The sequence below is a fragment of the Mesocricetus auratus genome, unplaced genomic scaffold (assembly GCF_017639785.1).
Source record: "Mesocricetus auratus isolate SY011 unplaced genomic scaffold, BCM_Maur_2.0 Super-Scaffold_100021, whole genome shotgun sequence".
NCBI classification, from domain to species: domain Eukaryota; kingdom Metazoa; phylum Chordata; class Mammalia; order Rodentia; family Cricetidae; genus Mesocricetus; species Mesocricetus auratus.
The window spans coordinates 29,485,816-29,498,590 of NW_024429202.1; the positions used below are offsets into that span (position 1 = coordinate 29,485,816).

General features: G+C 45.0%; 1 protein-coding gene across 6 annotated transcripts in view; it reads left to right on the top strand.

Annotated features, from left to right (window-relative positions):
* Positions 1 to 6,065, top strand: part of Vwa3b (von Willebrand factor A domain containing 3B) — a 175,361-nt gene extending 169,296 nt beyond the window's left edge. For 4 of the 6 annotated variants that reach the window (XM_040729482.1, XM_040729481.1, XM_040729484.1 and 1 more), the window contains 2 exons: positions 4,982 to 5,155; positions 5,366 to 6,065. In XM_040729482.1, coding sequence (XP_040585416.1) covers positions 4,982 to 5,155; positions 5,366 to 5,492 — 301 coding nt within the window. In that variant the 3' untranslated portion in view covers positions 5,493 to 6,065. Of the gene's footprint in view, positions 1 to 4,981; positions 5,156 to 5,360 lie in introns of all 6 variants that reach the window. The other 2 variants (XR_005870130.1, XM_040729485.1) reach the window with 2 other exon arrangements.
* The last annotated feature ends 6,710 nt before the right edge of the window (positions 6,066 to 12,775 follow it).

Consider the following 12,775-nt stretch of genomic DNA (forward strand, 5'->3'; position numbering starts at 1 on the left):
ATGCTAAGATCAAAACTGACCAACTAGAGCTCATGCAGTTTTCCATTTTCAACCCATGCTTGACAGCTAAGTGACTCTTGGAGACTTCTAGTGAGAGTGGCTTGCAAAATATGTCACCATGTTAGCAAAAGTCTGTCTCTCAAGGGACAGTACCAGCATCACTTTGTTTGCCTCCGGAAATGTGTGACAAGGGTGCTGGCTGCTTCTTTCTTCGTGTGCTGCCCACTAGGAGTCGGTCCGCCAAGGGGACCCAACTTCTCTTCCTTCCCTCTTTCTCTCAGTGTCCCTGGGCTTTCCTCTATGTTCTGTGGCATCATACATACCCTTTCTGAGTGAAAATAGTCTCTGTTCTAGAACATTCATTTCAAGAAATATATGTCATTTCATTTCTCTTATGTGATCTCAGGAGCTCTAAGAAGTGAGCAGAACAGGAAGATTCCCCACCACCACCACCACCAGCCCCCCCCACCTGCCTCCCCCATGGGCTCCCCCCCCATTAGGCATCCCTGTCTTCCCCCAGGCAGGGATTTCCCTGGCTACCTCTTTCAGGGTCCTGTTCTGTCCTGTCAGAAGGCTAAGGCCTCTGATTGCCGCAGGGGGAAGGCGGCACCTGGTGGGTTTGATGCTCCAGCTTCTGGTTTTCTCCCCTGAGGAAAATCACCTCAGCCAGGTGTCATGAAGCTATCTATCTCCAGACCAGGGCATCTGACAGGTCTGAGCAGAATCCACACACCTGGTGCCCTTAGCTGGCTGCAAACCCCTCTAGCAGAGCTGGAGTCTGCCTGCCCATTTGACAGAGCAAGGCCCAGGCAAGTCAGCCCTCTAGAAAGACATTCTCTTGAGAGGGTTTATTGTTTCTTAATTACAATGGCAATAATAGCAACAGTAGTGACAATATTCCAAATGTGATTGCAGGAAGGCCAAGTAAGACAAATCATTTGGGGTGGCGGGACTCTAGAAATATCCATCTGATGGGAAGAAAGAAAAGCAGGCACCTGAGGGGAAGGTGTCGGCTTCCCTTGCTGCTTGACTGGCGCTGTGTGGTCTTGGGGACACTGCTGTGTGTGAGATTGCCAAAAGGAAGACTTTCCCAGGACTTGGAGGTGGTTTGTTTGAGTCTGTGGTCAGCTCGCTATTCCCCGTTGCACAAAGCATTAGCCTCCCATCGTCTCTCTGAGCAGCTGGGTGACTTCCCACGGATTTAGGCATATGTTTCCGTGGGAGAGGCGGTTCCCCAGTGACTTAGCCTCCTTCCTGGACAGTGCAGAAACAGCCGCACACTGCCTTCTCAGCAGCAGCGGGATGAATTCATTGACAGAAACATCACGGCCCAGTGCTGCTTCTGGCGTTGCGTGGACACATCACTTCACTCTCTCTGACGTAGTCCCTCCTGACAGTGCTTCCCTGGGAGCGAGCTAGGCGTTTGAAATCAACGGTCTGTGCATCTCATTATCCCTTCATCCCTGTACTCAGATGAGAGTCCCGTTTTCTCTCCTGGAGCCAAGCCTTAAAAAATGAGCGTTCAGCCAAAACCTCTGCCTGTGCATATCCTGTGTTGTCCATAAGGACAAAGGCCATTTCTGATTTTCAAGATGTCCTCAAGAGTCACAAGGACCCTTAGACCATTGGTATCAGTCTCTTGATCTTCTTTCTGCTCCTTCAGTTGTCAATTCAGATGCCTCCTGATCACCATGAGACAAATGTCTGGTGCCTTTTCCAGAGCAAAAGAGACAATAGGGACAGTGTAGGAAACAAGCCTCTGGGGGCCAGCAAGAGAACCAGGATATTGGCAAATCTTGATCAACTGAATAGGTGAATTTTGAACCCAGGAGAAACACGTACCATGGTTTCTCAGCACTTTCTCCCTAGAAGTGAGACCAGAACCTTCTAAAGAGCCAGTTAAGACACAGTGACTGGCTCCCCATTCTATCCCACTGTGTTCTCTTGGATCCTGTTTATCATGTTGCAGTTTGGACGTCCCTAATTCAAAAAATCCGACATGCCCAGTGTCTTAGTTAGGGTTTTATTGGGGCTGGCTTACAGGTCAGAGGCCTAGTCCATTACCGTCATGGCGGGAAGACATGGTGCTGGAGAGGCAGCTGAGAGTTCTACATCTGGATCAGCAGGCATCAGGAAGTGGATGTTTTACTAGTGCTGGCTTGAGCATTTTAGACTCAAAGCCTGCTTAGGATGTCTTCCAACAGCACCACACCTACTCCAACAAGTCACACCCAATAGTGCAGTTCCTATGAGTCCTTGGGGCCATCTCCATTCCAATTACCACACTCAGAAATTCTTAACTTTTTAAAAACAAACATAATGCCACGAGTGAAAAGCTTCGCAGCTGACTCAGGTGCTAGGCCACAGTCACAATTCAGAGCCAGAGATATAGGATACATTAGCTTATACAAGATGGATAAAGGTGTGCGGGAAACAGAACTGAGCTTCATGTTTTAGACTTGGGTTCCCTCTGCAAAGTGTCTCATTACATATACGCAAAGAATCCAGATTCTAGAATGCTTCTGGTCCTTAATATTTCAGATAAGGGACATTTAACCCTGTTGTATTCATTCAAATCTATAACCTGAAATAATTAATACATCACCTAGTTTAATGAACAAAAGAAAGCCCTTGGATGGGTCATGTCCAGTCACAGTTATGGCTTATGTCTATGGGCTCATTGGCAGCCTTTATCAGAGATAGAAGCTTGCATATCAGCACGGTGTAGAAGATGTACTCTCGTAGACTAAGGCAAACCAATTTCCAGCCAGATGATCTCCTGGTGTGCGCTCACACACACACACACACACACACACACACACACACAGTGCACTTAAATAAATGAATCTTTTTTTAAAGTTTTCTCCTGATGAAACCTTTTGTTCTAACCATGGCAACTTGTCTTGTTTTGTTCTCATTCCAAAAGCAATACACAGTTAATAGTACTTATAAATTAAAAGCCACTGGAAAACCTTTTAAAATCCTCAGCCTAACATGTCAAAAGCATTCTTCCAGATTTTTTTCATCTGCTGCATTGATTCATATTTTTCTTCAAAGCCAAAAGCTCTACTGTTTTATTCCTTATCATGTATAACAGTTGCAAAAACACATTTTAAATGTGGAAAACATGGGGTTGGAGAGATGGTTCAGTGGTTAGGGGCACTAGCTGCTCTTTCAGAGGACCAAGTTCCATTCCCAAGACCCACGTGGAGGCTCAACACTGTCCATATCTTTACTCTCAGAAGATCCGACCCCCTCCTCTGCCCTCCACAGTCACCAGGCACACACGTGGTACACAGACGTACATGCAGGCAAAACATCCATACACACAAAAGTGAGCAAATAAATACATGAATTTTTTCATGTAAAAAGATGGGGAGCATATCAATTCTATTGGAATCCATTTCCCAGAGGCAGCTGTTTTTAGGGTACTTCAAAGTGTCTAGTCTTCCTTGCCTATTCATAGCCCTAATAGCAAAAATGAAAATATGTGTAACTCCTTCCCACTTACTAATATATTCATTACCTCTTTCCATAACAGTAACCCCTGCTATTTCATTACTGCCTGCCTAAAATTCCATTAGGAGATTGCCTATAACTCAGTCATATGACCAGCCCCTCCAAAAGCTATACATGTATTGCTTCTCAGCCCCTCTCCTCCTCCTCACTTGTCTCCTTCGGGTAGGTAGACAGGTCTCTCTGTGTATGCTTTGAGTACTTCTAGCACCTCTGGAAAACCCCTGCTACCCTTTCCTTGCTGCTAATCTTCCTAAGAAGCTGACTGTCATAAAACAAATCAATGCTAATGCATGGCCAGTGGAGAAAAGCAAAACAGAGCCGACTTAGCTTCGAGGGAGGTAGCAGTGTGGGGAACAGTAAAAGAGAAGTGTGTCAAGAGTTCAGATTTCACAGGACAGGTGTCCTGGGTGTGAGCTTGAGGTGTGGCCTCCATGTCTCTAGGCACATGTTCTCCCAGAGATTTGACATCTACACAAGCTCAGACCTCGCAAAAGATAGTTTGTGTGGGGGAGTCAAGGAAAGCCTTTTTATTACATGCTACCTCTACTGCTTGAGCCAATTTTTTAGCCTCTCTTGGGAATTCCCTTCTGAGTCTTGTGCCAGTCTTTGAAAATAATCACATGTGATACAATCTTGATCCATTACAGAGTAATTTGAATAATGGGATTTTCTGTTTGAAAAATAACTAAAAGCCTCTTCCCAGTTCATCTTTTTCTCTCACATCTTCCAGAAGCATCGGAAACAGTAATGATCCGAAGTGATTTAGGGAAAACCAAAACTGATTGAGTGGAGTAAGGGTGGTCAAGGCAACCTATGTAAAAGTGTGAAACAAAAGTGAGGTTTAAGGTATTTAGTGCTCTTAACACAGCCTTGATGCTCTGAAAAAGAGAAACTGACAAATCAGTGGACTGCAGTGAGTGGGCTAGAGATGAAGTCATGGCGTTCCCAGGATGCTTTCCCTGAAGAAAAGTCAACAATCCTTGATAGATAAACTTCATCCAGTCCATTTTCTAAATAAGTGTGACATCATAGGCATGCCTGTGCCTTTTCTATTAAATGTAATAAAAAGTCACATCACTGTTGACATTTGGGAATTCCTGATGATGCACCTTGACCCACATAATTTGAGAACCCTGAGCTGTGATAGAGCTAGAATGATGACCTGTGGGGGACAGTGGTTAGAGCCAAAGCGTGCACCGGCATGTGAGCATGAGTTAGCTGTTTCTTGACTGATTAGGTAGGGGCCACATGGTTAGGTTTTCCCTTCTATGCGGGGCTCCTGCATATGGACATGAACCAAATGTAATTTAAGCCTAGAGTGTCCAACACCTCAGGCAGTAGTCAAGGCTTGGCTACTTCTGCAGAGATGAGCTGGAGATCTCTGCAAACACACCGTAGCTGTCAGATGCAGGGTGTGCCTAAAATTAGTTTCAAGCTCTCCTCGGTCTCTCTCTCTCTTTAGGGAAGAATTAGAGGCAAGTAGATCTTTCCCACTCTGGACAGTGACTGAAGAAGACCCTGAAAATTTGCAACTGAGACAAGAGAGCCTTAAGAAAAAGAAAAAGAAGTCCACCAAGAGGTCCCTTCTCCAGGAGACGATGTCCTCAGATTCGGATGGCTCTTCCCATGGCACCAGGTCCCCAGAGTCTAACCCCAACACCTTCCCTGAGTCCAGGGTGGGGGATTGGGAGGCACCCTGAACCTCTATGACCCTTTGAAACCTCTTTCAAGAATAGTGTATGTGAGCTCATGCCCCAGTTTCCAGGTCAGTGTAGGTCAGGTCCCAGCACAACAAAACACCAGCCCCTCCCTCCAAGTCATGCTGACACCCACTTTCCCAGAGAAGGCTCTCCGCTTGTGGCTTAGGACACTGCCAATCTCGACTTCGCTGCTACACCGTCACCAGGAGCAGCCCTGTGCTGTCAGATTCCAGCCACCACCGACAGCGCAAGGTGCTGAGGAACCGTAGCTGAGGAACCCTAAGGCATCCTAGTGGCAGCTAACTTTAAGCAAGCCACTGTTCCTCCAGGGCTGCTCAGAGCCCACCCAGCCTTTGGACCCTGTGGAGCAAGCCTCTCTGCTGAGGTAAGGGTTGCCTTCATTCCACCCAATGCCTTCCCCGATAATGAGAACAAGCTCCCCGCCCACAACCCCAACCTACTGTTTGAATTTGGGGATTATTCTAGCCATTCTGTATCCTACGTTCCCCCATCACCACAAATTGTTCTGGCCTTTTGATATGTAGCTTTTGATGAGCTGTCAGAACGTTCTCAGGGTTCTTTTGGGGAGTCTGCATAGTTAGGCCCCACCCCGACGCCCTTGTTTTAAATTGGTTCTTCCTTGTGAATTAAGAATGTTGTCACACAACATGAAGATTGAAATTAAGACCTGGTTGGTAGCTTGTTTGAGATCTGTAAGAGTGAGCACTCTCTGTGTTACTGTTTTCTGAACATTTTTATTGAGCCCTTCCTAATTGGTTTTGTCTGTAGTCTGTTGTAGGTACCTCTAATTGAGTGCAGAACCTGAATAAACTCTTACATTGGAAACGTTGCTCTGGCTACTCATTGCTACTGTCTTCTTTAAACTGTTTAGTACCAATGTAAAAAGTATTGAGTTCTGCTCACTAATTTCAAAACTGAAATAGCTCAAAGTCTCCTTTTTCCAAGTGGTCATAGTCCTTGGTCTATAAAAAAAGCCATAATGTTATTAAGAAGAGACATATTGGAGATCTTTGGAAAATAGAAAAGATAGGAAGAATTCTGATACTCAAAACGTGAACAAGCTGATTAAGCATGCTGCTCACGTTCCTGAAAGCGAAAGTTGAAGACTTGAGAGGAGGAACCCACTTCCAAACTCGAGGGAGAATGAGAAACATCAGCTCGGGCTTAGGCTGGAAAAGATAAGGAAATGAGGAAGAAAAGCGTTGAAGTGTGGGAGGAAATGGGAAGCCAGGCAGGGGAGCCCTTGGGTGGCTGCTACACCTCCCACACCCTCGCCCCAAGGATAAAACTCAAGCCCTTATTGGAAGGATAGCCCTGAAGCAACTTTCCTCTCCAGTCCTGACAGAAAAGCCTGTGTGGTGGTTCTGTGCCTAGGGAGCACTGGTGGGGAGGAGGGAATTCCTTCACTCCCTGAAAGCATGGATACCCTCATGCATTCATTCATTTGCTCAACTGTTAAGTAAGCTCAGTGTTGGCAACGAGTCTGGCATCAGGGCCATCTTCAGGCTTCAGGCTAGCCAGGAGACACTGGAGGATGATCACCTCTATATTCCATCTCCCCATCTCTGCTCCTCCTCCTCCTCCTCCTCCTTCTTCCTCCTCCTCCTCCTCCTTTTCTTACTAGACTTTGCTTTAATGGGTTACAAAAAAAAAACCTCCTAGAGAAGATACTGACCCTTGTGTCAGGGAAGTCAGCCAACCTCCAGCGGTCATAGAAGTCGGGGAAGGGGGCGTCTAAGCGCCTTTGTAGGTTGAACATCCAATATTTCTCTTAAACATTCCCTTTGCCCCCTTTTCCTCAAATGTATAACCTGTTAGTCTGTATCACATTTCTCAGTCTAGATGAATCAAGAACAATAAACACTCCAGGGGAGATGGCTATCAATAAAGCTACCTGGATTAGAACAGCCACATTGTAATTTACCACACGGAACTTGAATTGAAGTCCCTATCATTTACAAAATACCAAATACCGGAAATAAGAAAACATCTATAAGAACGCAGGAAGAGATGGCGTCAGCCTGCTCCTTTTTCTTATGCTACTGTGTCACACTGCAACTGGACAGTAGAAACGGAAGTCAGGCACCCAAAGCACAGCAGGGCAGAAACAAAAGCAGAGAAAGACTGATCCCTAGCTGCTGCAAATACGCACGAGCTTCCCAGTCTAGCTGTCTGGAACTCATTCTGTAGACCAGGCTGGCCTGGAACTCACAGAGATCCACCTGCCTCTGCTTCCCCAGTGCTGGGATTAAAGGCATGGCCCACCAACGCCTGGCCAGTCTAGCTGTCTTAAAAGTGTCAACTCCTCCTCACCGGGCAACTCCTCCTCCCATTAAGCAGCTAGGAAAGGAAAAGAAAAAGAAAAAGATTGGGATTTGTGACTAAATGCCTGTGTCACAGGAGCTTCTACGTGGGAATCCCCCAAGGACTCGGGTATGCTGGGAAGTCTATAGGTGCCACCGTTTGGTTTATGCTATGTGGTTGCTTTAACCAAGATGATGATGAAGTTACATGGTCATCGTTATCTTGATGATATCACCAGCCAAGATGGTGGCCAAGTCATGTAGTTTCTACCATGTTGATGACACCACTAGCCAAAATAGTAACAATGTTACATAATTACTCTCTGTCAATTGTGAGCTCAGCTCCAGGATAAATTGAGCCCATTTCCCCACAAGTATATAATTTCCAGTGGGATTCAGCATCTAGCAGATTAAATGTGGACAGTCATCCCTTTTCTTTAAAACAAAACAAAACAAACACAAAAACAAACCCACCCGAGTTAATATAGCATAAAGATAGCAGCTGGGCCAGGAGAAAATGCTGGAGAGTGTAGGCCAAATAGCAAAACAGAAAAAAGGAAGGAGGAAGGAATTCCACGGTGTCCCAAGGACAAAGAGTCCATATGTCTTACCAGCATTGTAATTGGGAATGTCAAATGATATCATCTGGATCTTGTTTTGATCTGGGTAACAAGATGCTACAAAAGGATCCCATGAAGGAAGTGAAGGAATGAGGAACTGCGCCAAGACCCATAGGTGGCGCTGTTGCTTTGAGACGGCATGGAGAAACTGGGAAGGAGACTGTAACCTTGGTCCCCAGTATGGCAGCTGAGAACAGATCTGTGACCGACCCTCCCCCCTCTTTCCTCCTCCCCATGTGAGCAGAAATTCTCGTCTCTTAGAAACCAACTTGTTACAAATAGTCGTGATTTAAAACGTTACTGGGTTAGAAAAGCATCTGCCTGGGGCTGGGGACCATGCAGTCCGATAGAGCTGGTGCTCACCCAACGTTATGGTGGGACACATAACGTTGTGAGTGTTTCCCTCCCTTCCTGCATACCTGCTCCAAAGTCTCCCAGCACATGACCGCAGACATACAGCGCCAGAGAAGAGGAAGGAAGGACGAACAACCCAAGAAAGACAGAAACGTGTATGTGCACTCCACATGTCCTAGGAAGCCTGGGAAAGAAGAAAAAAAAAGTTGTGTGTGTGTGTGTGTGTGTGTGTGTGTGTGTGTGTGTGTGTGTGTGTGTTTTCTTTCTCCCAGGGAGGCAGAGGACCAGGCCAACAGCTTATCAGCTCCAAGACAGAGATAAAAGAGTTTGCCTAAGGACCTGGAGTTCTAGTTCTGGTCACCTGTTGTATGCAGAAGAGCTTCTGTAATATTCCAAAACAAGCTGCCAAATATGTTGCTAGAATCAGGGTGTTCTTGCGGGGCGGGGGGGGGGGATAGTATCATTAATGAAATCATTTAAGAACAAACTCCAACAGAAGCTTGGGAACGATTTTATTCGAGTTTAAAAGACAGACCACAGGGCAGACAATCCCTATAGTTGCCCAGAGGAAGAGAACGGAGCAGAAAAGACAAAAAGAGCCCTGCTGCTTAAATTAAGCTGAGATGGGGGGATGGGGGGATGGGGCGGGCAGGTCAGCCACTTGCAGTAGGCAGTCACATGGCAGCAGGGGGGAGTTTTAGAGAAACAATAAGGAAGCCCCAAGTAGCAAAAGAAGCATAGGTTCAGGAAGAAAGAGGCAAAGAAGAGCAAAGGGGAAAACTTCACCTTCAGAAACGAGGATGGAGCCAACAGAGGCTCACAGAGACCTGTAGAGACGGCCTTAATAGATACTGATGGTTAACACGCGCCCAACACACCAGAAGCCTGAACGAAGTTTATCTAAAACATTTCTCTGTGTCAGTTTCATTAAGGCACTTCGGCACTAAGCTGTAGGGTATTTTATTTTCTTTTGTCCTGTCTTTGTTTAATGCATTATGCCATGTGTATGTTTGCCTACATGTGTACTTGTGCACATGTGTACCCGCAGAAGCCAGAAGGTGGTGCTGGAGCCCCTGGAACGGGGGTTATAGACCATGGTGAGCCTCCATAATGGTGCTGGGACCTGAACTCGGGTCCTCTGCAAGAGCAGCGAGTCCTCCGAGCCATCTCTCCAGCCCCAACTTTAGGGATATTTCAGTCAATGAAATCATCTCGATAATAAGCACAAAGATGGAAAAAGAAATTCACCACTAAATATATCTTAGAATAATGAAATCAGTTGGGTAGTAGATGTCTTCACTGCTTTTACCATATTCCTATCTGTAAAAGTGCCCGGACCACTGATTTGGGGGGAATTACCAATGAACTTTGACAAATGGACATATCCATTAACGTCGACTATACAAAGAAAGTGTGTCAATATGGAGGCAGGCTTAGAAGTCCCATCTACACTCACGTCATATCCGGTGTTTGTCTACTTCCTGTTGCCTGTGTATTGACAGGCAGCAGCTCCTCCTGCAGCGTGACTGCACGCTGCCATGCTCCCCACCATGACGACAATGGACTGAACCTCTGAAAACCTAAGCCGCCCCAATTTAACGTGTTTCTTTTATAAGAGTTGCTGGGGCCGCGGTGCCTCTTCGCAGCAACAGAAACCCTAACTAAGACAAGGTCTATTCCCTAAATCTGGCAAATGTGTGACTGGAAACCTTTGCTTTTGCTGCAAAGGCCGGTGCCTCCTGCTCGGGTGGGATTTTCATTATGTGGAGCATTCTGGTAGCACTCACTGTCAGCAGCCTAGAACCGCCTGGGGAAAAAAAGACTGTTGGTTGAGTAGTTGTCTTTTGTCAGGTTGGTCTGTGTACACGGCTATGAGGGATTCCCTAGACTGTCAGTGTGTGTGGAAGGCTCCAGCCCACTGTGGGAGGTATCATTCCCTAGGCATGTGGTGCTGGGATCTATAAGAAAGCTAGCTAAGCATGAGCCTGTGAGTGAGCACGCCAGCAAGCAGTGTCCCCTCCATGGTTCTTGACTTGTGTTCTTACCCTGGTCTCTCTCAAGGATGAATTGAAATCTAGATGCTTAAGCAAATTACCCCCCCCACACAGACACACAATTGCTTTTGGTCAGAGTGTTTTATCACAGCCACAGAAAGGAAACTAAAATAATTACGGTAAAAATGTATAACAATTCACCATCTTACCATTTTACGTTGTTCTGTTCCATATTAAAACACATCATCCTAAGTTCGAACCCTAGGTCACAGGGATGCAGGAAGTTAGGGCGTGTCATTGTAGACAAAAGTTAATCATCTTGTTTTCGAGAGTTCCAGAAAATCCAGGAAAGGAGTGAAGCCACTTGGAGGCCATCTAGGATCAGGTTGATTTTCTGTTATTTGACTTTCCTCATTGAAAATATTCCTCTATACAACAAAACAAATATTGTCTCTAGATTGCCAGCCTTCATTGAAGATATTGATAATTATACAGGAAGTTGTCTTAAAGATTTATTTTTATTTTATGTGTGTGGGTGTTTTGTTTGCATGTACATCTGTGCTCTATGTACATGCCTGGTATCCATGGAGGCTAGTAGAGGGTGCTGAATCCCCCAGACCTTTGCAGGAGCAACCCTGTGTGTGCTGGGAACTAAACCTGGGTCCTCTGCAAGAGCAGCCAGTGCTCCTAAACACTGAACCATCTCTTCAGGCCGTCTACTAGAATTCTTGATTCTCAGCTGGTGAGTGGCCTCAGACACACTCCTAAGTGAGAGACTCCTTTTTCTTCCAATGTCTCCATAACTGTTTTTGTCTTTCTATCCTGATTCAATTTTTGTTTCAAAAGTAGTTTCGCCATTGTGAGGACTTGCACATGGTCTTTGTAGGAAGGCTGGGAGGCGTTGAAGCCTCTCCCTGGGAGCTTTTGGAGGCACAATCTAGCAAACCTTCTCAGTCTCAGAAGCCTTTGTGAATGTTTCTATTCTTCCAGGATATATATAGAATGATTCTCCCATGCTGGGAATATATATATCATATTATATATAAGTCTCAATCCTTTCCTAATGATGACTCTAGGAACCATGGGACAATTTTGTTGACACTAGTCACTCACTGTAATGTTAGTTTGCATTTTAACCTTCTTATCGGAATTTTTACTACTCGTTACATTGAGTATTTTTCATGGAAAGATTTCCCATCCATTGTATGTTCCTTGACAAGGTGTCTGTTCAAATAGTCATCCCACTTACAAGTTTTGTTGTTGTTGTTGATGTGGACTTTTTATTCACTTTAAAAATGAATCCTTTATCAGCTCTAATCTGTGTGGGAGCTAATAACTTAAAACTTTCAGAAAAGCTGCAAAAACAGTCCAAAGAATTTCCACAGTCTTTCTCACGAACCACAAGTGTTAGTATTTCACCATATCTACCTCTGTTTTACCACATTATCTCTGCTTCTGTCTCCCGTGTGTACGTCATGTAATTTTGTTAGCTTGCTTTTTGAGACAGGCTCTTGCTGTGTAGCCCAGACTGGCTTTGAACTTGTGCATGACTAACATGAACACCGGCAGGGTTTCATAATCAGCAGACCTTGTTCTAAACTCACTAGGTGCCCCACAATATGCTTTATAGAAAAAAGTTGCAACATTTGGGGGTCTGAACCACAACCAGTTTCCTATTATCTGAGTATTTCCTCGCTCATTTACTCATTCACCATTTTTGATATAACTTTATAGAGTACATGCTATATATTTCATAGACCATTTTCTTCACTTACTTGAAGGTATTGTTTGGCAGGGAAAGAATGTTTTTCAATTCGATGAAGTACAGTTCATTGCTCTGGTGTATAAAACTTTTTGTATCCTAAGAAAATTTCACCTGCCCTAAAGTCATGGAAACATTCTGAGAGTGTTTGTTTGTGTATATGTTTAAAATCTGGTTCTTTGTAATGGAGAAAGATTTCACTTTAACTCATGGTCCAAGATATATATAGCCCACAGTAGTGGAAAAGTCACTGCAGCTGAATCTTGGAGCAGCCGGTCACATGGGTCCAACTGTGTCTACAGTCAAAAGAAGAGAGCAATGAGCACATGCATCTCAATGCTCAGCTCTCTTTTCTTCACTCTTTCAAAAATGGCTTAACTTTTTTCATTTTAATTCATTTTTATTAGTTCTTTAAGAACTTCAATGTCTTGGGATCATAATCACCCCTCTCCCCCAACTCCCTCCAGATCCACTCTCTCTCCCTTCCCTACCCAATTTTGTG